Below are 22,997 nucleotides of genomic sequence, written 5' to 3'. Positions count from 1 at the left end.
TACAGGTATTTGGGTTCAAAATGTAAGAAGTAAAAAGTCATCAGAAAAATAAGTAGTGGAGTAAAGTACTGATACCAGAAACATGTACTCAAGTACAGTAACAAAGTATTTGTACTCCACTACTTCTGACCTCTGTATGTACTGCCTGTAGATCATTCGCTGTTATACTCAATCTAACCTCAAGTACAAAATAAATTATGTTAAATCACAAAAAAGACCCCGACGGGAGTGGGACTCACGTCGTAGATGACCCTCTGCACCAGGTCGTACTCGCCCTCCAGAGACGCGTCCAGCAGCAGAGCCAGAGGGTTGAACTTCACCCGCATGCTGTGATCGATCCGCTCCGAGCCGGGTTTACGGAGGATCGTCCTCTTACCCTGAGAGAGGGACAAGTAAAGGCTTTTAGAGAGGACATAATATGCTTATTTTCAGGTTTGATTTGTGTTTTGTGTCTCGACTCTGACATGTCTCCATGCTTTAATGTTCAAAAATATCTCTATTTTTCTCATACTGTGCTGCAGCAACCCTTTTTCTGTTGTGATTGGTCAACAAGAGCTGTCCCGCCCCTTAGCGTACACGTACAATAAGCGCTAGCCAATAGAAGTGCAAATGTTACATAGTGATGTCACTATGAAGCAACCATTGATAAATGAAAAGAGCAGCGTTGGAGACGAGGATCGCATGACGTCAAAAAGGCCCGACTCTCAAGAAAATACCGAAGATCATCCGACAGTTTTCATTCATTCATCACTGGGCACATAGAGCATGCGCACTTTCGTTTCCGTAAGCCTCTCCTCCAATCAGCTGCAACAAGAGGGGGAAATAACTCTGGATTTGGCTTTTAGTACAACTTTAGAACTTTAAGGCTAATCAAGTGTTCGTTTATGTCTTTATGTATAAATGTGTGTGTTGATATATATAGAGGTATATACATATTTTGTATATATCTGTCTGTACACACAAACTGAAAGATTGACAATAACGTTGACTTTGACTTTGTACTGGGTAGTGAAGCATCAATCAAAATGGATGTATTATATAAACAAATGAGCCTCTCACCGGGGGCGACGGCACCTGACCCGTGACCTCCGGCGGCTTCATATTTGTAACGTCCTCCCCCTGATCCGCCTCCACACAGGTGGGGTAAGGTGGAGGAGGGTATGGGGGGAACTCCTTGTGGACGGATGAAGATCGACACACCTCCTCTTCGTCCTCTCTGTCCTCTGGAGGCGTGATTGGTGAGCGAGGAGGTAAAGGAGGCGGGGTTAGGCTTTCTTCCAGGTTGTTGTCGTCATATTTGGACATAAATTCAACGCCGTCTTCGTGAGGCTGAACTAACAGCCCTCCTGGACCCACTGTCTCCATGGGGATGGTTTCCATAGCGGCCAGAGTGGTTTTCTGGTAGAGCAGCTTCTGGATGTTGGGACCGGCCGGGCCCTCGGGCTCTGTGATGGAGCTGCGTTTCTTCAGGGGTCGGGGCGCGTGGTGCAGGCCGCTGGGGTTCCTGTGGGGGTTGGACAGGAAGGGGAGGAGCTTGGTGGGGCTCAGAGGTCGCGGATTGGCTCGGTCTCCAACTCCAACGTCTGCAACGACGACTTCGTAACTGATGTCGGTCTCGCCGCCGTCGGGGAAACACAACCCAGAGTTCATGATGTCTGAGGGGGGAAACTGCTGCCCCCCGTTCGCTGGGAGGACAGGTTTCCCATACGCTGTGAGGGGGGGGGGGGGGGGACACAACAGGAAGTATTAGTGAAGAAACAGCAAGTATGTAACACATCGTCTGCATACAGTTACTCCAATATGAAGACTTCCTGCTTTATTCTGTTAACTGTAAATCTTCTTCGAGTTTTTATAGTTCTTGTAAGTTGGGAGAAAATAATCAAGAGTTAATAATAATATTTGAGGGAGTTGTAGTAGCTCTAACTGTATAACTGACACAGACTCAATCTTAAGGAAACATACTTTTATGAATAAATGCCTAGAAAATGCAGAAAAGATCTTAAAATAGAATAACCAAAGTGTACATTCATTTTAGTCCAACTTATCATCACTGGATCCCATTAGACATCCACCAAATGTAATCTCTTCCTCCTTGTATCGAGGTGGACATTCCCTCAAAGAGTCCCTAATGTAAAGTCATTTCAAGAACGGGACATGTGGAAACCAGAACAAAATGGTGAACTTTATCATAAGGATTTCTCTATATTTAGGTAATGACTACATTGAAACCTAAGGTGCCACAATGTAAAGGGCTCTAGACTCTACCACTAGTTTTTAACTGACCAGTCAATGAAAAAAAAGAAACCACTTAAAAATAGTTTAATTAAATGTATTTTTCCCCAACTTACAACAAGTGCATTCAACCACTCAGAATCCAACTCAAAAGCAGGAACCCTGCAGGTACATTTCCTACATGTATAAACCCAACCAGATTAAGTGCTCCTGCATGACTTTAAAGTCAAAGTAATAACAAAACAGTAATTGTCTGTCGTTTCCTCACCTCTGGGCTTGGTCCTGGGCAGCGTCCCCCCCCCCGGCTGGTATCCCTTCCCCTGCGTTGTGTACATGGAGTAAATATACGAGGCCGCCAGAGTCTGAGGTTTCTGAAGCGGTGGGGCGGGGGCCTCCGAGGGGTCGGGGGCGTAGGGTCGCACGGCGGCGACCTCATGCTTGTTGGGCAGCGGCAGAGTGTTGCTGTGGCTGGAGAGGTGGCCCCCGCCCCCCCGCACCTTACCGGGGAACGTCCCTGTGCTGTACGGGGGCTTCGAGAAGGTGGGGGGGCCCGACGTGGAGAACGGTTTGGGCTTAATGGGAATTGGAGGAGGCGCCGCCATCTTGGAAAGACCTTTACCAGAAGCCTGGAGGAGAAAACCGGAAAAAGGAGTCAATCTTATATTTCTTATTGAAATGAACCGAAATCAGTGATGATGACATAACGTCATAACTTATTTCGATTAAGTAGTGGGAAACATATACAAGTAAAAGTAGAGTAAAAGTAGTTTCATCCCACAGGCAATAAGACTGTTAAACACCTGAACTTTGAAACAACATTCACAACATTCATCTGGCTGCTACTTAGAAATTATGTATCTAATATATTGCATATAGACTTATTGCACTGTTTTCACTATTTCACTTTTTTAACTATTTTTATTTTTGTATTTACTATTGACTTGCACTATATGTTTCTGTTTATCTGTTTTATTGTGTTGCACTGTTGGAGTGAGCCTGTGACCTAAGATTTTCATCGTCATAACTGTAGCTATGTTCAGATGACAAAATAAAAACCTTGGACCTTGAAAGGCGTTACTCTACTAAAATACATCCTTAATTTCAAAATGTTACTCACGGGTTAAGTTTTATTAGTAATATATTGAATTACATTTCAAACTGCTTATTTTAGAGTATTATATTATTCCGGGAATTCTGCTGATCCGAGATCTGATTTCCAAATTAAATGAGAGGTTGATCCGAAATTAAAAAAAAGTAAAAAGTATCCAAAATAAAGAACAGTTGAACCTATCATTATAGTCCGTACCTAACTGAGAGTTCCTGGTTTAATATATTTCAACACAATCATCCTGGTAATACTTCTTTGATTTTACCTTCTCAAACTATAAATAATCATAAAGTTTGTTAAAGTGATAAATGTAAGTCAGATGATACCTGATTGTCCCTGAGCAGGTTCTCAGTGATGTGATTGGTTCGTGAGGGGACAGGAGGCGGGATGTCAGACCCTGAGAGGCTCCTCTGATCTGTGAGAATCTTACCTCCTACAAGAGGGATAAAAAGGTCATCATCATCATCATCATCATCATCACCATCACCATCATCCTCCTTATCCTCATCATCCACACCAACGTTTTACACAGTTTCACATTTCTCAACACGCTGTTGAAATTCTCTACTGAAGTAAAAGTACTATGAGAACCAGGTATCTCTAAAAAGTCAACTTCTTATGAGTTTCTAAGAAAAACAGCCCTGTTTTCAGCTTTGTGACGATACATCTAACAGTTGATCCAAGAGGGATTTCAAATACTTTATTTAGCTCAAAAAGTAGGATAATTTTCCACCTTCAGTTCATCACAAAAATGTAGGAGAGACACGTTTTTCACTGGACAGGAAGAACATGAAGAATATATATAATGTATAATTGAAAAGTAACTATTAAGAAGTACACATTTTCCCTTTGAGATGTAGAGAAGTAGTATAGAGAAGTATACTCAAGTAGAGTACTAGTACCTCGATGTGTACTAAGGCACTGACCTGAGTGGTGGCAGCTGAGGCTGGACATGCGAGGCAGCGTGGAGGAGCTGTAGCCTCCACTGGACTCAGACAGAGAGCCGCTCCAGTCTGAGAGTTTGGTTACTTTTGATGAGCTGAAACCTAGAAAAGGAAGAGAAACTTGTATCGACAACACTCTTGGTAAACCTGTGTCAAAAATATGCTTTAATTTGCATGGAAATTTAGATTTAAAGGTCACCTATTTGTATACATCAGCATGTGTCCCCTCTGTGTAGAGAGACTCTGAAAGTTTCAGGAACAAAGATTTTCTCTTTTTGTCCTGATCCATTTCTATAAAAACCTGTCTGAAAATGAGCTGATCAGATTGTGGTCACTTTATGATGTCATGACGATGTTTTGTCTTGTGTAACCATTAGCCAATCAGCAACCAAGGTACCCCCCCCCCCCCCTTATCACCTGAATCTCCTCCTAGAGCACCATTGAGTTATTTGTAACCAAATATCTCTCAGAGGGGCGTGGGGAGGGGCTCCTTGTTTTCATGTAAAGTAACAGACAGAGAATCAGCAGAGGGGAAAAACAGAGGGGATTATGGGTAATGCTGCAATGAACTGTTTGGTGTTTGGAGCCAAACACTTCAGTTGTTCTGTATATATCTGAGACCTATAATATATTGATGAAAAACAGTATAATAGGAGACCTTTAAATAAAATAAATATCCTCTTTTTCTGTCTTTTGTAACTGCTGTACCTGAGGCGGGTTTGAGGGGTCTGGGAGGCGGCTTCAGAGACGAGTCGGGCATGGGTAATGTGGCGGTGCCGTCCGGGTAAGCCGGCTTCACCAGAACCTCGTGCCGGGCCGGCACCGGAGGCCCATGGGAGCCGGAGGACTGGATGTACGGCCCCACCGCCGCCACTCTGGAGCCCACAGCGTGCTGAGGGGCCCCTCCGTCTGAAGGCACCTGCAGGAAACATAAATATTTGAGAGCTGCAGACATTTTGGTCGTTGTTAAGTATAATACGTGCAGAGATGAAAAAAGGCCTTTACAAATTGATGCTGCAACCAAAGTAGAGTTCAAAAAGTGGACTTAAGCACACATTTAAAAAGGTATTGCAATGAACTGAAATGATTATTTTTCTCACTCCACCTACTACTTTTATTTGACTATATTTCAGAGAGAAATGTTGTATTTTTACTCCACTACATTAAAATGACAGCTTTAGTTACATTACAAATACAATTTGTTTTAAATGATGAGTCAAATAAATGATTATCTGATTGGGAAAATGTAAAATGTCATCTACATTTCTTAATTCTTAATAATGTTTTTGGTTTGGTTGGTTGATTAAAACTTCTTTCTTTTTTATTGGCTCCTTTGGGCTCTTTCTGGATAATTGTGACAGAACTGTTTCACTATTTTCAGAAACCATGTCGAAAGTTATCTCAACACATTGGTTACTTGAAGTTAGCTAATTTAGCAAATGAGGCTTATCCTGATTTCCCGCTCATTTGAAGTCCCTCCAGTAGAAAGGATCAACAGAATCTCTTTAGAACAGCGGTTCCCAACCTTTTTCAACTCGGGGCCCACTTAAGAATCTAAAAATCTTTCGCGGCCCACATTCAACCATAATTCACACTACGGAGGCTAAATAAAGTTCTGATTGGTCAATTCAGAACATGCGACATGTTGTTAATCCAGTAGTACAGACCGCTGTCAAGGACTGTAATGACCGTTGCTAAGGAGGATCGAGAAAGAGAAAGGAAAGGAGGTTCAAATGTTTCCAAACAAATCATAATGTTTTGCAAATTATTTGGCGGCCCACAGGTTGGGAACCGCTGCTCTAGAAAGTAGGGGTGGGCGGATCGATCCCAAAATATCGATACTTCCGATATTACGTTACGTTTCAAAATATCGATACTAGAGCCAATAGGATCGATACTGTTATACTTTTTTTCTCGTCTCCTCTACTCGTCAATTTCTTCAAAAAACGATGTGCAGACGAACACAAGTATATGCTCTTTTCTTCTCTCTCCACTGCTGTCCTCTTCTCCTCGAGGCTCCCTGCCTGAACGCCGATTATCAAGCTGACTGACAGCAGCCAGCAGGGCAGGACAGCAGCAGCCAGCGACTCGCGAGTGCAACACACACACGCGCATGATGGCTGAGAGAAAGAGCAGCGTTGTGTGGAGCAATTTCACAACTGGCCATTAAAACTTAGCGAACTGTGATGTGTGCAAGAAGACAGTTCGCTACTTTGGCCACTTTGTATTGTTATTTTTCATGTTTGCACTTTAAATTTGCAAAAGTAAAACGTGTATTTGTCTATAAAAACTGTCCTGTCTTTATTCATGAAAATGAATAAAGAAGATTTAGTCGATTTATGATGATTTCAGCTAAAAAATCATGTCATGCAGCTCTCCCCTATATGAAAGTACATAAGACGCTTTTCATTAAAAAAAGTATCGGTATCGATATCGGTATCGGCGATACTGGCCCTGAAATACTTGGTATCGGATCGAATCCAGATTTTGTGGTATCGCCCACCACTACTAGAAAGTCCAGTTTTTCGCTGCACTCACCGGCAGGTTCTCTTTCTGCTGCAGGGCGGCTTTCTTCTTCCAGAGTCGCTGCCGGAGCTCGGCCAGCCGTCGGTCCATCGCTGCGACCTCCAGGTTCCTCTTGTTCAGGCTGTCTCTCTGCTGCTGCAGCCGGCCGCTCTGATCCGCGTTCAGCTTGTTCCTCATCTGGAGGGTTAGAGAGGAGCTCAGTGAAAAACAGGTGGGAAGTGAGGAGGCTAATGTTGCAAGGTTAAGATAAGATAAGATACTTTATTGATCCCAATTTTGGACATTTTTGTGTTGCAGCAGCATAAAAAGACATGGCATTGTACAATAAATATTAAAAGACAAGGAATACACAAGAAAGTAGAATATATACATGAATATAAAATATTAAACTGAATATTAGTTAGCTAGTCAGCGTAGTTTTCCTGCTAAATACAAATTAGCTAAAATAGCTTGTCGTTGTCCTATAAGCTAGTGTGCTAAAACTCCAGTGTCACTATCAAAAATTATTAATATGAGAGTTATGTGTGCCTAGAAGAGGCTTTTCTTGTGAAATCTGCATCAACGTGGATCCTCTCTTCAAGTGAAGTTTGTACAGCTTAATGTTTAATTAGGATTTCTCACAACTCTTCAGTCTCATTGTGAAGTCTTGTTTTAAATATATAATTTAGACTATTTTAACCCTCTGGAGTCGGTGGTGCGCATAATTTTACGTAATTAATCATATATTTTCGATTATAAGGAGTATAAATATGATTCAGATATCCGCGGAATCGCTGGAAGAGTAGCTTTCCAGCGGTATCTCCTGTGAGACAAGGAAGCATATTAGGTCCGTTACTGTTCCTAATTTATGTAAATGACATGTCATCAGCATGTGACTGCAACTTGTTCCTGTTCGCGGACGACTCAGCCCTGCTGGTCTCTGACAGGAACAGGTTGCAGGTTGAAAAAACCCTCAGCTCCGAGCTCGGCAGAATCTGCACCTGGCTCGCCGATAATAAATTATCATTACACCTGGGTAAAACAGAGTCCATTCTCTTCGGTTCGAAACATAATCTCAGCAAATCCGACGACTTCTCAGTTGCAGTGGGCGACATTATTGTCACAAGTAAGAAGGAAATTACATACCTAGGATCTATTCTTGAGGCAAACCTCTCCTGTGACAAAATGGCATCCAATGTAATAAAAAAAGTCAATCAAAGAACTAGATTCCTATACCGGATCTCCTCTCTGGTAAACAAGAACACCCTGAAAACTCTGGCAGGAGCACTCATTCAAGGGTACTATGACTATGCTTGCACGTCATGGTACCATAGCACCTCCAAGGCGCTAAAAATAAAAATGCAAACATCGCAAAATAAACTGGTCAGACTACTGCTTGACCTTTCATCTAGAACCCACCTCACCTCTGCCCACTTTGACAACCTAGGATGGCTTAGAGTAGACGACAGAGTACAGCTACTTGCAATGGGCCTGGTCTACAAGATCCACTACACCTCTATGGTACCCATGTACATGTCAAAATTCTTCCCAAAGGTCAAGGAATACCATGATCATAACACCAGAGGGAGCTCCACAAATCATGTGAAACCCAGATTTGGCACAAAAAAGGGGGAATACACGTTTCGCAATTATGCCACATCAAGGTGGAACGCTCTTCCCACAACTGTAAAGGAAAGTAAAACTATACTTACCTTCAAAACCTCTCTTAAAGAGCACCTTCGGGGGAGAGCATTGCAAAACTGGCCCCGGTAATGGTACAAATCTCAACCTGTCGTTCAATGGACAGCTTCCCCCCCCCCCCATCTATGTATATACTCGCATTTTAGACTCTGTTACTAACTGTATATCTGTAGACTTGGTATGTCTTAAATGTCCGGTTAGGATGTATTAGAACGAAATCTAAAATGAAAATTGTAAACAAGCAATCTGTATGTAAAAAAACCACCTGTATGTAAATTGTAAATAAGCCATCTGTATGTCAAATATGTCTTATATGTCTTAAATGATATGATGAATTGGAAATGGGGGACCCTGATGTAAACAAGACGAAAGTCTTTCTCTGGTCTGCATCCCCTTAACAATTGTATGTTTTGAGCTGTGCTGTACTGTACCCAATATACAAGCTGTTAATAAACTTTTCAATCAATCAATCAATCAAGACTGTAACCAGGGCACAGCAGCCAATATGGCCGCTCAAAGCAGCTTGACTTTACACTGTGTGGGATTGGTGGATTCGTGTGTCCGTCAAGGAAATCTCGGCCGGTGTTATGCCGTAGGTTGAAGCCTTGCCGTGGATTGAAGCCCTGTTCGCGGGGACGCGCAAAGGTGACGTCATCGCCTGTATTGAGCGTTCGCCGTTTTTTCACCCTTTTCAAAGCTTTTTTCTCTCTTTTGAATTATATATATCAGATTAAACAGCAAACGGCTGAATAAATAATGTGCATATAATTGCGAGGAGGCTCGTTTTAAGGACACGTTTTTCAGATCTGTCACAATCTTCGTATTGGAATAAACTTCCGTTTTTGAGTAGTCCCACTCTGTTATATTCCGTTCTGTTATAACAGACAATGACAGGATAATATGTGATTTGTCAATAGTCCTATTTCTTAAAACCTTCTCTGTTGTTTAAGTGTCTGATAACCACGAATAGTAAGCAATGATATAACAGTAATTATATCACATGATCATGTCAGACACTGTGTTATTTTCAATCAAGCCTAAAAGATAATGTGTTCAAACTGGCTTCACTCACTTGAATTTCTCCTTTGAATATCATTTTTATATATCCCTACTCAACACATGTTTGTATTGTAATGCCACTCATATTTTTTTTTTTAAATTGTATTTTAAGGTGACATTGAATGCTTTGAAAGGTGACCTAAAATAAAGTGTATTATTGGTGTCAATAGGAAAGATCTGCACTGTTCTCTATAACATGTTCAGAGCAGGTATTTCTCCTGCCGGATTTGGAACCCCCCCTATATCTTTCTCCAGGATTGTCACAGACTCACCAAAATCACACTGGTGCTTGCTGTTCCCCTCTAGTTTATGCTCACAAAAGCATTTCACTCTGGGCCCTGCAGGTGAAAAACTAAAGAGGGGCTTCCATATCCGGCAGTGCAGTTGTTAGAGCTGCCGGATTTTGAAGCGCCCCCTGTAATTTTGGCCAGGATAGTCAACGGCTAAAAAAAACTTTACAGTTGCCGACTTCGCTAGAGATTTATTTCGCTAGCAGCAGTGAAGATAGAGCCTCAGAACCTGAAGTCTTCGACTCTTCTGAAGAAGAAGAATACAAAGACAACAGCAAGGATCCATTTGGGCATGGGTAAGTGTAAATATTACAGTAATAGTGTACTGGCAATGTGTGGGGAATACCGCGAAAATGAACAATAGGTTTATTGATATATATTTTTTATCGATAGTCATGAACTTTTTATTGGACAAAATAGACTCTCCATTAGCAAACGTTTACTCTGTGTTAACGTTATTTTGGTGTGTAAAAGTGAGATTACATGTGTAGAGGATTAAATTAATCATTTATTCGTCCCACAACGGAGACATTTACAGTGACATGTTTTTGCCATTGATTATTTTATCATACTGTTCTGTACAGATGAGACTTTGTCATAGATTTATTTATATGTGTGCCTGTTATTATTTTACAGTCCTGTACAGATGAGACTTTGTAATCAGATGTAGCCTATGTGTGTCATGTAAAGTAACTGGAAATACCTGTGTGTGTGTGTGTGTGTGTGTGTGTGTGTGTGTGTGTGTGTGTGTGTGTATGTGTGTGTGTGTGTGTGTGTGAAAGAGAGAGAGAGATCGAGAGAGACTCCTTCTCCAACCTCCCAAACTTTCTTTTTATGTGTGCATTGTTATTTGTGCTTGAGCAACATTTTACTTGAACTTTATTTCAATGAAATTAGTTGTAATTATTGTCCTACATTTTAATTTGTTTTACAGAGATGTTTCACAGCTGTCTGGGCCTAGTGGCCCACAGGCGATGTTTATCCAGCAGCCAGAACATCCATCTGTGCCGGCCCCCAGGTCAAGATCTACCTGTGGCTCAAGGGCCTTCACCAGAGCCATCACCACCAAGGACCAGCAGACCAGCATCACTACAGCTGCCTCCACCTCCATCTGCGGCTGCCACCAGGTCAAGATACACCTCAGCACAAAGGCTCCACCACAGCCATCACCTTCAACCCAGCCAGCAAGGAGGTCTGGTGGAGGTCTCGTATAGCACTTGTACACCTCACCTACACAGCAGCCCATGCACCATCACCCCCATCTTCACAGCAGCCAGACCCACTGTCTTGGAAGACAGATAAAGACCTTGACACTGTCTTGACATTTATAATGAATAGTTGGTTGAAAGTTCTGATGTTCAATATTGTAAATAGTTAGATTTTCTAGTTTCTTATATTTATATAAATAGTTGGTTGAAAAAAACATATTTATAATAAATTGTTGGTTGAAAAAAAAGGTTGAATGCTCAATTTGTATTTGTACACATCACATGAACCTTGGTATGTAATATGAAGTCATTATTCAGTCCTGATGTATCTCAGTCCCTGCTGTGGTGAAAGTAGAGTGATAAACACCTATTTTACTCAAAATTTGAATTTAATTTTTTTCATTTTAGACACGAATAACACATTTATATACAGTGTAATTCAAATATTTCACTGCTTTTGTGATCCTAAGACTTTGGTAACCAAATCTAAAACACCAAAACAATTCGATCACATAAGTAAATTTGTGTTTTCACAAAAGTTTTGAAGATTTTCCGAAAATCGGATGTCAAATTTTAAGCTTTTGAGCTACTTATCTCATCAAACAATGCTCTAAGGTGAGTAATTTGCATATATAGAAATACAGAGATTGTCCTGAACATTTTGATATGTAACACATGGGGTGCCATGTTAGAGGAAATACATTTAAAAGGTGATTTAAGAAAACATCTAAAAATCGAGAAAATACCCTTAGACTCCAGAGGGTTAAGGAGAAAAGAAACCCCCATAACGAAAAACAAAACAAACAATGTTGAATTTGGTTTCACGAATGCACCACAAATGTACCTCAAGGCCACCGTAGTTTCTCCGACATGCTTGGAGGGGTTTTCAGATGAATTCAATCTGAAGCCTCACTACTAGACGTCACTAAATCCTACTCAAAGTCCTTTCATTGAGAAAACGTCAGCAATAATGCTCAGTATGTTATTATTCTGATGCTTCAACCAGGCGAGTCTCACATTCATCCCGGTGCTCTCAAATGATCTATTGAATGTTAAACGGTGGTGCTAATGCAGCTGCCCAACACAACCAGAGGCCATATTAGCCGAGGCCTCACCTGCAGCTCTTTATAAAGCCTCTCCAGCTCTGCAGCGGAGGAGGTGGTGTGATGATGAGGAGGAGGAAGAGGAGGCTCATGTCTGTTGCTCCTCAGAGTATCCAGCTGGTCGCTCAGCTCCTCCACCCTCGACACGGCGACCATCAGCTCCACCTGCTTCTGCTGGAAGAGCCCCGTCATCTGCTCGATCTCCTCCACTACGACAAACACGAGAGAACAGCCACGTATGAATAAGAAGACTGGATTTATTTATATGAATAACTACTAATGTAGATATGATACATAGTTTCGTCATCTGCTCGATCTCCTCCGCCCACACAGAGAGAAACCATGTATGAATGAGAGGACTCTGTTTAATTATATACTAACTACTGGAGATATGATGCATAGTTTTCAGTATTGATTAAATAAAAGCAGGACTTTTAGGATATCTTATTTCCAGGAATATTTTTCGTATATATTATTGTTTGCTTGCCATTTGATTTGCACGGCCCCATTTTTATTTTGACTGAATCTGTGGCCACATTACGCATGCTTTAATGCAGGATTCAAAGCAGATGGGTGCAGTTATCTGGATATAGTTATGGAGTGATACTCATATACTTGATGTTGCTCAGATTCTGTAGAATAAATTACTTACTTGTCTTTCTTACCAGAACCTTCACTGTGGCTAAAGTATGTCTCATTTCCTGTTTGATTACGTCTACTGTTCAGAGGCAGAACATTTTACTCACAAATGATGTGATTTAAGTCATGAACACCCTCTGTGAACACGCCTCCTCCCAGTATTATTATGCATTTTCTATCTTTTATACATTAGACGACTTCATTCTACAGGAAACTGTCTATGTTCCTCTTTAAAAGCACAATTCAAAATGCCATTAATACTACTTTTAACATAGAAACTAGTGCTGTCAATAGATAGAAATATTTAATCTGATTAATCACAATACAAGTTTAAAAGAAACATATTTACTTGTAGTTTTGTTTTTTGCGGGTGGCAAAACAAATGCAGGTATAGAAGAATGAAATGCTAAAAGCAGTTAGAGATCAAGATTTTTATTATTTTATTTGTTACTTTTGACGTTAGTTTTTCTGAGCAAAAAGGTCTCAGGCTTAGTATTGCCCAAAACATTGATAATAAATTATAGAAAAATAATCTCTGCATTGTTGAGTTAGTTCTAAGTGGTGCATTTTGAGAATGTACAATTGTCCCAGTCTTTAAAACTGATTTTAAGCAACATGTTGGTGTGTTTCTGTTAAGTCACTCATTCCTCCACCACACTGACCCAGCTTGCTGTTGCTGAGGCGTTTCTGCTCCACCTGGCCCCTGATGGCTCGGACCCTCCTCAGTTTGGCCTCCTGGTTGTGAGCGTTCTCTCTGAGCTGCTGCAGGCGGTCCTGTTCAGACGTTTCCTGCTGCTGCTGCCGCTGGTCCGTCAGCTTCAGGTGACGCAGCCGCTGCTCCTGCTCCAGAACACACAGCAAATACAGTCAGGTTTAAAATCAATGCATGCAAGGTGAAGCCTGTGGAGCAGAGAGCACTAGAGTCCAGTCACAACTAAATTAGTACAAAGAGTCTGTTGACTAAGTGCTGCATTGTTATATTTGTATTTAATAATTGTTCAAATAGTTTCAGTTTCAGTCAATTAAATATTTTGTATTTCACATGAAAAGTTCACAAAGTTGAACGAAAAAAGAGGAAGGTTTTGAAAGAAGATATTGAAGATATGAGACGATCTAATGGTGACTTCAGTGTAAGTATTTTAGAGCCGTTATGTGTACACTAGGGTTAAGTATAACTGAGAGAACAAAAGGTAGTCAAGAGGTAATTTTGGCCACAACATAACAGCAGAAAATGTGCAGAGATCAGCAGTATCTGATGGGTTGTCTATTTGGTGATATTAAGTGCTGCAGTGATGACATATCTTTTTGAGTATTTAATTACGTATTCATTGTGGTACACACAATCTGAAAATCTCTTAAACTTGTAACCACAGAGCTTATATCAGGCATCCAACCAAAAACCTGTTAAAAAAAACATTGAGACGAGGACACTAGAAGCGCAACAAATGCTAACTCATAACCAGGTTTTAGGACTCATTCCAGCACACTCCATCATTAGCAGTAGCAGTAATAGCAGCATTAGAAGTGTGGCAGCACTGTGTGTGTTGGGTGTTTCGTACTTTGGAGGCCAGCAGTTGCTGTTGGGCATTAATCTGCAGCTGCTGTCGGGTTGCCAGATCCTGCAGGTCGCTCAGCGTCATGTCCAGACGAGGAGCTGAGACCTGCAACACACACACACACACACACACACACACACACACACACACACACACACACACACACACACACACACACACACACACACACACACACACACACACACACACACACACACACACACACACACACACACACACACACACACACACACACACACACACACACACACACACACACACACACACACACACACACACACACACACACACACACACGTCAGAGTTCACCTTCAAATCTACATAAACAAACTTTCAGAGATGCATAAGGTCGGTGCAGGCTTCCCACAAAGACATGACTGACTGTGATAATTAAAATAACAGCACAGATGATGGAGGCTCTAGTGTGTGTTTGTATGTTATTTCACTTTTTTGTTGGCAGTGTGCAGTAAATACTTTGACTTGTTAGTTAGTTAGCAAGTTAAGCGCCAATTCTTCCTGCAATAGCTCCAAAGCTAACTGTTGCTAAAACCGCCATGTGTCCATTTAGCAATTCTTATTCCACTCTGTTTCAAATGTATTAAAAAACACAATCCTACTAACTTTAGAAATAGACTGCATATATACTGTAAAGCATGTCAATTTGACAGACTTGGAGGTGTTTGAAGGTTGTTTTCACTCCTCTGTTGATGGATCTAGGCTAGCAGTTTCCCCCTGCTATCAGTATGTGTGCTAAGCTAGGCTAACCCTTTCCCAACTAGACGCACAAAACCAGGGTTCTCATTAGACCTTACATAATAGGGACTCACCCCGTTCTCCAGACATCTCTCCACAGAAGCTTTCACCTGGTTCCTCTTCATCATCTGATCTGTAGCTCTGGATCCACCTGGATAAGAAAACACAGTGTTGATGCTAATGTTAGCCAAGTTAGCTGTGTGGCTCTATAGTCGATAGGTAGTGTTGATCAGCCCACTGAAATGTTTTATAAATTATTGGATTGAGAACAGTGCATGTTGGTACAGATATAATTTGACAGATGGGTTTAAAGAGGCCCTCTAATGCTTTTTGGGGGTTTACCTTCCTTGTAGTGTGTTATATAGTTTTGTTTTGCATGTAAATGGTCTGCAAAGGCTACAATCCCAACGTTTTTGTTTCCCATACACTCTTTATAATCATTTTCAGATTCACTTTATTTTTCTCAGTCTCCCTTTCAGGCAGGTTTTTTTTTTGACATGTCACAGTGAAGGCACAAAATACAAATATGAACCTCAGAATTAGCAGGATAGGGCCCTTCAATAGCAATCCTCTGACTTTTTATCTAGCACTGTCATCATATCAAACTTTTTCCTTCTGAAATGCTTTGGCTTATGAACAAATATCTGCAAAACTAATGAACTTCCCATCAACTTGTGTTGTAATTCATCTCTAATCATGGGTGATGACCTATGGTGATGACACACACCGTCCTAGGAATCTACCTGTCCTAGTCCTTGGAGACGTAAACTTCTTGCAGCTCAAAACACAAAAAAAAGAGCTCGTCATTGGTGAAAATAAACCAGTTGCTAGAAATCAGTTTAAATTCAGCCTCAGTAATCTGGGTTGTATGCTTTGTCCCGACATTACTTTCCAGAGAGCAACGGTGGATTCATATGCAGCTGAAAATAGCCCTATATAATGCATTGCAAAAAACTACAATGACCACATCATTTACTTCTTCAGTAGGAACTCATGTGCTTGTAGATAAGAGCCATAAGTCAGACAGTATTGAGAGACACTAACATTTGGGTCTCTGTTCATGGGATTTATTGACAATAAGAAGCAATAGAATAATACCAGCTTTATCCTCTTTGGTATTATTTGTATCCAGTGGTTTTACAGTATTTTAGGAATAACAACTTTGTGGAGATCAAGGGTAAAAATGAGCTGATGGAGCCACTACTCACAAAAAACTTAGAAGGGATTTTTTTTTACAATGACATAAAAACCGGATCCCAGTCCAGAACATGCACAATGGATTCCCTTCAGTCATAAGCTGATTACAGATCTACTTTATGACACACTGAACCTTTTACACGACTGAACATCCTGCTCTTGATCTGCACCATGTGGCAAAACCTCGAAATGCATAAAAACTGGATTACTTTAAATACTGAAGGCAGGAGATTATACTCATTGTTCAGTGATCTGGTTTAGCTTCACAGTCTGGTTGGCGGTAGATTCTCACATTTTCTGCCCGTTTGATATATTCCTCTATACTTCACTCCTGCACTTTTAAAGGGTGACTATCATGCACATCTTCAGGTTCATATTTGTATTTTGTGCCTCTACTGTGACATGTCTCCATGCTTTAATGTTCAAAAAGGTCTCTTTTTTTCTTATACTGCCTGTCCCACCTCTTTTCACCCTCTGTCTGAAACCAGAGACCAGTTATCAGCTTTTATTTATAATTGAAATATTCTACTGTTTACATTTCTATTAATTCAATTTGATTTTGTTTCTTTGTTGTAATTAACCTATACTTTACTTAAAAACATGAGTTTGTACTCTGAGCGAAGTGCATCTGCTAATACACCGAGTACTCAATAAATAAACATTTGAGTATATTAAATAAGGACATGGGCAAGGCCAGTTTATTTATATGGCACCTTTCAACACAAGGTCATTCAAAGTGCTTTACAACAAATAAAAGTCATTAAGAGCATTAAGAAATAGTGCAGCAGAAACACATAATAAAATGACATTTAAAACTAAAAAGCAAAGATAATAAAGTAAACAGAAATCATGAATAACACAGGTATAAAATACATGAATAAACCTGTCTATCAAAGCCTTCCCGAGACCTTGAGAGACGTCCCTTTCTTTTTTAAATTCCCTGAATCTGGATTTTAAACCTGTTTTTAGATTTCTTGAACCTATGATTTCAAACCAATTTAATTCAAATAAAGACTACAAAACAACAATTATACACTAAAAGTACAATGCATCAATTTACATATAGTATTTACATTTACACTGAACTGAGTCAGGAAGTCTTGCTGTGACTTGGCCGAGAGAAATAACGGATTACACGTTTGACCTCGACCAATCACAGCTGGTCGTTAACCACAACCTCCATAATTTAAAGGGGTGATCAGAGAAAGCTGCCAAGTCCTTGCTCCACCTCACATCCCCCGCAAGATCAATCCTCTTTCACTTTACAGGACTGAAGCAACACATGATGCAGATGTTGTAGTACGACATTGAGAGTTAGGCCGTATGCTGCGTGGGATAAAACCAGAAACCGTCAAACCCCTTTTGTGACATTCACCCACAATAAACAAGTATAACTGTGTGCTGCACTTTAAAAGTACAAGTTCATATACACAATACTGTTCAAATGCTTGCAATCAGCTGTTATATCAGTGTGTATGCTCAATAATTTACTATTTTAAAAGAGTACAAAACATGAATAATTCAGCTTATTTTCCAGTTTATTTAACCAATGACTTCTGGTTTCCTCTGCTCTTATCGAACTGTTACTCAGAGGTGACTTTCTCTCGTTTTGCCTTTTCAATTGACAGTCTTTGAACCATTGAACAACATTTTCTATTCCATGTAGAAAACCAACCTTTCTTACAAAATCACATCTATTGTTTAAGAGGACTTTTTCCAACCTTAAAGCATGAAACACAATTCAAACATATAAGTGTCCATCTGACTTTTACCCAATAAAGATTTTCTGGCACGAAATTACAAACTTTTGAACGGTACTGCATGTGTTTTTAATGTCCTCGTTTTCTCTTCAGCCTGTCCCCTTTCCTGCAGCGTTTATCTCTGTGAACTACCCGCTGTCCTCCAGCCTCATATCACCTATTGGACACACAGGGAGTCACCGGCTGTTTATCGCAATTTGTGAGGAGTTTGGAGGATAACCCTGGAGCAACCAGAGGGGGAGGCAGCGACAATGCCTCACCGGTTTACCATGTAGAAACACAGTCAAATCCCACTGTGTTAAACCCTGTGTGTTTTCATACCTGACTCTCGCCCTGGAGCGCTTTGGTGACGCAGGAGGTAACGGACCTCCCCCCTCTGCTGCCCGCATTTCTGCAAAACCTCGAACATCCGCTCCCCATCTCCAACGATATGTTCTGATTAGAAAAACACAACATATACTGTTAATCTGGGAACGCAGAAAAGATCATAAACCTGGAAGTTAATGTGCATTTATGTCGACTGTTCAAACATGTATCTAGTGGTGTTTAGCTCTCAGTGTTTAGAGGATTTAATAGTTAAACTCACCGGAGCCCCTCCACATCTCGGCCAGGTAGCACTCGCCCTCCCCGGGCTCCTTGCAGAGCTCCACCACGTCCCTGCACAGCGTCTCCGGCGTGATGGGGACCTCGTTGAAGTGCTGGTCGTTGTTGCTGAGGTACACGGTGAGGAACATCTACACACACACAGCAGACACATGATACAAAAGTTAAGGTGGAATCATATTTTTGGCACAGATTTCGGCATCAAAGGTTTGAGCATTCGCAACACTGAGAAGATTTTTCTTTTGAGAAATGATCAGTGGATTCCAAGATTCTCTAGACTCTCTATTTATATAGATACAAACATATATAAATACAACAGTGTTTTTACTCCCATTGGTCATGAGTTGAAATAAAGATATTTAAGGCTCTCTATATTCGTACAAAAGCAAATCTTCTACTTCATTTTGTGCACAAGATTGTTGAAATCCATCAGTGAGCATTTCTCGTTGGCCAAAATAATTGTGAATGTTTGGCAAATGATATTGCAGATTACATTTGATCGGAACCATGTCAACTCCTGTTAAAACCGAGTAGACCAACAACGGTCAATCACACCCAAAAAAGATGTCCAGGATCAGCAGTGTTCACAATTTGGATACGTTTTCAAATGAACAAAATAGTCTTCTAACACAGCATTTGAACCAATAAATAATGTTAATAAATGGGCGACACGCAGGACGGCAAACAAAATAAAACCTGTTCCCTGTGCCTTTAAAAACATTTGCACGTTCTCTGTCAGATTGTGTTGATAGTTAAACCTGTGTGTGACCACCTTTGTTCCTTACTTCTCACTTGCTACCCCTTTCCCTCAACTAAGGGAGTGTATAGACACGTTAGTTTAGCTGCTATAGGCTTAGACTGTCGGGGGGGACCTTACTTCCTCCTTCTGTCTGTCTGTACCTGTGTACTCTCATGTTCCGAATAACCCAGCTTCCCCCATATTTCTTTTTGGTGTCTATCTACGCCGGGATCCTGAGTCAAGGCTGATCCTGTTGCTGTGGTTATGTGTGTCCTGGATCCTCTATCCTGAGTTCTGGATCTGAGTCCGTCCTGGGAGAGGGATCCCTCCTCTGTTGCCCTCCCTGAGGTTTCTCCCATGTTCCCCTTTAAACTGTGGGTTTTCTCCGGAAGTTTTTCCTTGTACGATGTGAGGGTCTAAGGACAGAGGGTGTCGTAGTGTCATACTGATATTCTGTACACACTGTGAAGTCCACTGAGACAAATGTAACATTTGTGATATTGGGCTATATAAATAAACATTGATTGATGATTGATGTGATTCGCTCAACCTGCGCTCTTCACCTCTATGGCTTCCTGTGCTATTTAAGACTATAACAGATATGTGTGGACATAACTCCCATGATGCAGCGGGCCATCTGTTACTCCAGCAGGGTATCTGCTATCAGGCCAAGATCCAGATCTCCTCCCACAACCGCCAACCTGCAGGAGGCAGTGCTCAATGTGTTATTTATCCAGAGAGGGTGGTGTTTTCGAGATTATTTGCTCAATGGCTGCATACAAATGCTCTTTATGTGGACTCCAACCTTCAATCTGACTGTCCTGTGCTCAATTAAATCCTCGTCTTCGTATTAACCTCGTTCCACTTGGTGTCATTTGAAAATGAGCAGCCTTCTTTGACCTTTCTCAAACTGACTGCAACCTCATTTACATGCAGACGCTGTCGGCTCAGGTTGAAATGAAGCTTATGAATAAAACCTCTATTTCGGGAACCACTGAAGTGAAATAAAAAAGCAGGTACATCTAGTTTCTAATGCATGGGTGAATAAATACAGGGACAAGTGGCTTTGGCTTTGTGGTAGAAAACCGATAAATGTAAATTGTCCTTCATGGTTTCTAAAGTTGTGAAAGAGACGCTGTGTTTTTATTTTGTGCCTTCAGCTCCTTCTGGTCTGTCTTTGAGCTGCTTCCATCCAGCCTAAAATAAATCTGGTGTCTTTCCACCACAATGGAGGCATTGTCAATATTGTCAGGAAACCATGTATCTACAAACAAAGTGATGAAAGGTTTCAGTATAACAACTACATTAAACTTCAGACCTCAACTCTAACTTGTCTACATATTCACTCTGAATTATTCCCACCCTCTTTGTGAGGTTGTAATCCAGACAGCTGTGAACATAATGTTTAATGAACCTTTTAATATGGATGTATGAGGCAAAGAAATGTGGTTGTGATGAATACTATAGAGCATGGGTCGGCAACAGGCGGCCCGCGGGCCATTGTTGGCCCACCAGCAATAATATTTGGCCCGTAATTTTGAGAATCAAAAATAAAATATTATTTTGATTTTTTTTTTTTTTACAACATAGGACCGACAGTCGCACATCAGTCGTTAGCCGCCGATCGATTGTTTGTGGAATCATTTATGGAAAAATGAATCTGAATTTTTCGATCTGTTACGATTATAACCTGAAGCAATATAAAAATGAGCCCCATTAACTGAGTTTTAAACATCAGCATATCCGGTCATAGTCCGGTGATTACCTGCTAACGGAAACTCTGCTACACAATTATTATTATTATTATTGAAACATGACCGGTAAGTTTCAAATTTGTCAAAATAAATTCTGTCCCGAAATATCCGCTTACATTCATAATGTCAGCGGAGGGAGGGGAAGCGTCGCTGTGGAAGAGCAGAGTGGCGAGGGAGAGCTGTCATCTTCCCTTTACAAGCTTCAAACATGTATTTATCGTGTGATTTTGGAAATAAAAATGTATATGTAACATATTCTGAAAGCCAAGACTTTGTTTATTTAAAATCAAACAAAACACCCGATCCCCAAAAAACTATTTTTTTACGCAAATCCACGTTTATTTTGAAATGAGCCGTTGCGACTTTCGACTGATTTCGATAGAGCACATATGGCAAATGTGTGGTTGTGGGGAACCAGGTCAATTAAAGTACTTATTTAACTATTAAATACATTGTGTAATTGATTTATTTTGTCCTTTGGTATTTTTTAAAGGTTTTCAACCTGAAAGAATCCTAATGTGTCCTTGAAAAGTTGAAATAAAGAAAAGGAAAAAGGATTCCAGTTGTCCCTCAAGCCTCTCAAATGTGGGCAAACACTCAAATAAATGCCAAAAACCCAGAGAACTTGACAATACTTATGTTAAATAACACTGCTACCTAGTTAATAACTCTACTTTACTCAGTGGAGGCTCGTCCATTGAGGAAAGGGAGGACCATCCTCCCTAATTTCAGAGAAAAATTTTACTTTGAAGAGAACAATAAATACACCTCAATTTAAAAGATAAGTCTGTTAAAATACAGATAATAGCCCTGGCTTTGGGACTGAAATGGGGCTAGAGAGGACGAGCCTCCCTTTGGGCGGGTCTAGCCAGAGGCTCTGGATTGGGCGCCTATATCATCAGTGAACCAATCAGCGGATCTGACTGTGCATCAGAGTGTTGATGGGGAGAGTTTTTTCTGAGCCGGGGAACAGGGGCGCTGCGCCCTCTTACCAAAATCAATTCCTTGAATTAGGCTTTGATTATGTTCTGGCCCACCATTTTGCGGCTCAGCAAAAAATTGGCCCACGGCCAAACTTACTTGCCTACCCCTGCTATAGAGGCACGTTTAGTTGAGAATATAATAAAGTAATTGTGTTCCTAATTTACTCACTGAAAAGGTGGATTTAATGTTAAGTTACTTTAAAAGTTAAACAAGAGACTTCAGTCTAAAATGTTTCTAATTGTACTATATGAAAGATGTATTTAAAGTAATCAAATCCATCCATAATGGTCAGAATTTGTATTGAAAACCATAAAAATGTCAAAGGAAGTATATGTACATGTCATATTGTTGGGAGCATGAATATCTAAACAAGATTTTGCAGCAATCCATCAAATATTTGTTGAGGTATTTAACTCAAAGTCTCTAATATGGCTAAAAAAGTATTCAGAATAAGGACAAAAAATTCATGACGACTGCATGAAAGGAGGAGGAATTGGAGCGGGTTTGTTTATTCCTGAAAACATATTTCTTTAACAGAGAACTGGCAGAGAGAAGTTGGCATGGAGAGCCAACAACAGTGAGAGCAATGCTGATTGGCTTTTCAAATCCTAAATACTCTGAGAGGTTTTTTAAGGTAATATTAACTTTCTGAGATCCGTCACATTTAAACTGAAAGGGATTCACTATGGACTCTGAGAAGCAAAGGGAAATTAAGTGCTATATTAAGAGAGGGCACCACTTAATACCATAGTATAAGTGTATAATAATAAGTTAAAATTGTAAATATAATGTGTTTTTGAGTGCTATTAAAGGTGCTCTTTAAATAAGATGCAATATTGTT

At 40.6% G+C, this 22,997-nt stretch overlaps 1 protein-coding gene across 2 annotated transcripts in view; it reads right to left on the bottom strand.

The window, feature by feature from the left end:
* The window catches only part of LOC117553397 (apoptosis-stimulating of p53 protein 2-like), a 43,864-nt gene that overhangs the window by 9,939 nt on the left and 10,928 nt on the right, over positions 1 to 22,997 (bottom strand). The window contains exons 2-14 of one of the 2 annotated variants that reach the window (XM_034227299.1): positions 18,663 to 18,810; positions 18,398 to 18,511; positions 15,194 to 15,270; positions 14,349 to 14,450; positions 13,452 to 13,632; positions 12,163 to 12,359; positions 6,823 to 6,987; positions 4,993 to 5,203; positions 4,267 to 4,386; positions 3,667 to 3,773; positions 2,501 to 2,858; positions 1,060 to 1,709; positions 240 to 377 (exon numbers count right to left, since the gene is read on the bottom strand). In XM_034227299.1, the coding sequence (XP_034083190.1) occupies positions 240 to 377; positions 1,060 to 1,709; positions 2,501 to 2,858; positions 3,667 to 3,773; positions 4,267 to 4,386; positions 4,993 to 5,203; positions 6,823 to 6,987; positions 12,163 to 12,359; positions 13,452 to 13,632; positions 14,349 to 14,450; positions 15,194 to 15,270; positions 18,398 to 18,511; positions 18,663 to 18,810 (2,568 nt within the window). The remainder of the gene's footprint in view (positions 1 to 239; positions 378 to 1,059; positions 1,710 to 2,500; positions 2,859 to 3,666; positions 3,774 to 4,266; positions 4,387 to 4,992; positions 5,204 to 6,822; positions 6,988 to 12,162; positions 12,360 to 13,451; positions 13,633 to 14,348; positions 14,451 to 15,193; positions 15,271 to 18,397; positions 18,512 to 18,662; positions 18,811 to 22,997) is intronic. The other variant, XM_034227300.1, reaches the window with a different exon arrangement.

Source organism: Gymnodraco acuticeps, unplaced genomic scaffold (genome assembly GCF_902827175.1).
Source record: "Gymnodraco acuticeps unplaced genomic scaffold, fGymAcu1.1, whole genome shotgun sequence".
Lineage (NCBI taxonomy): Eukaryota > Metazoa > Chordata > Actinopteri > Perciformes > Bathydraconidae > Gymnodraco > Gymnodraco acuticeps.
This window is presented reverse-complemented; position numbering and strand designations above follow the sequence as displayed.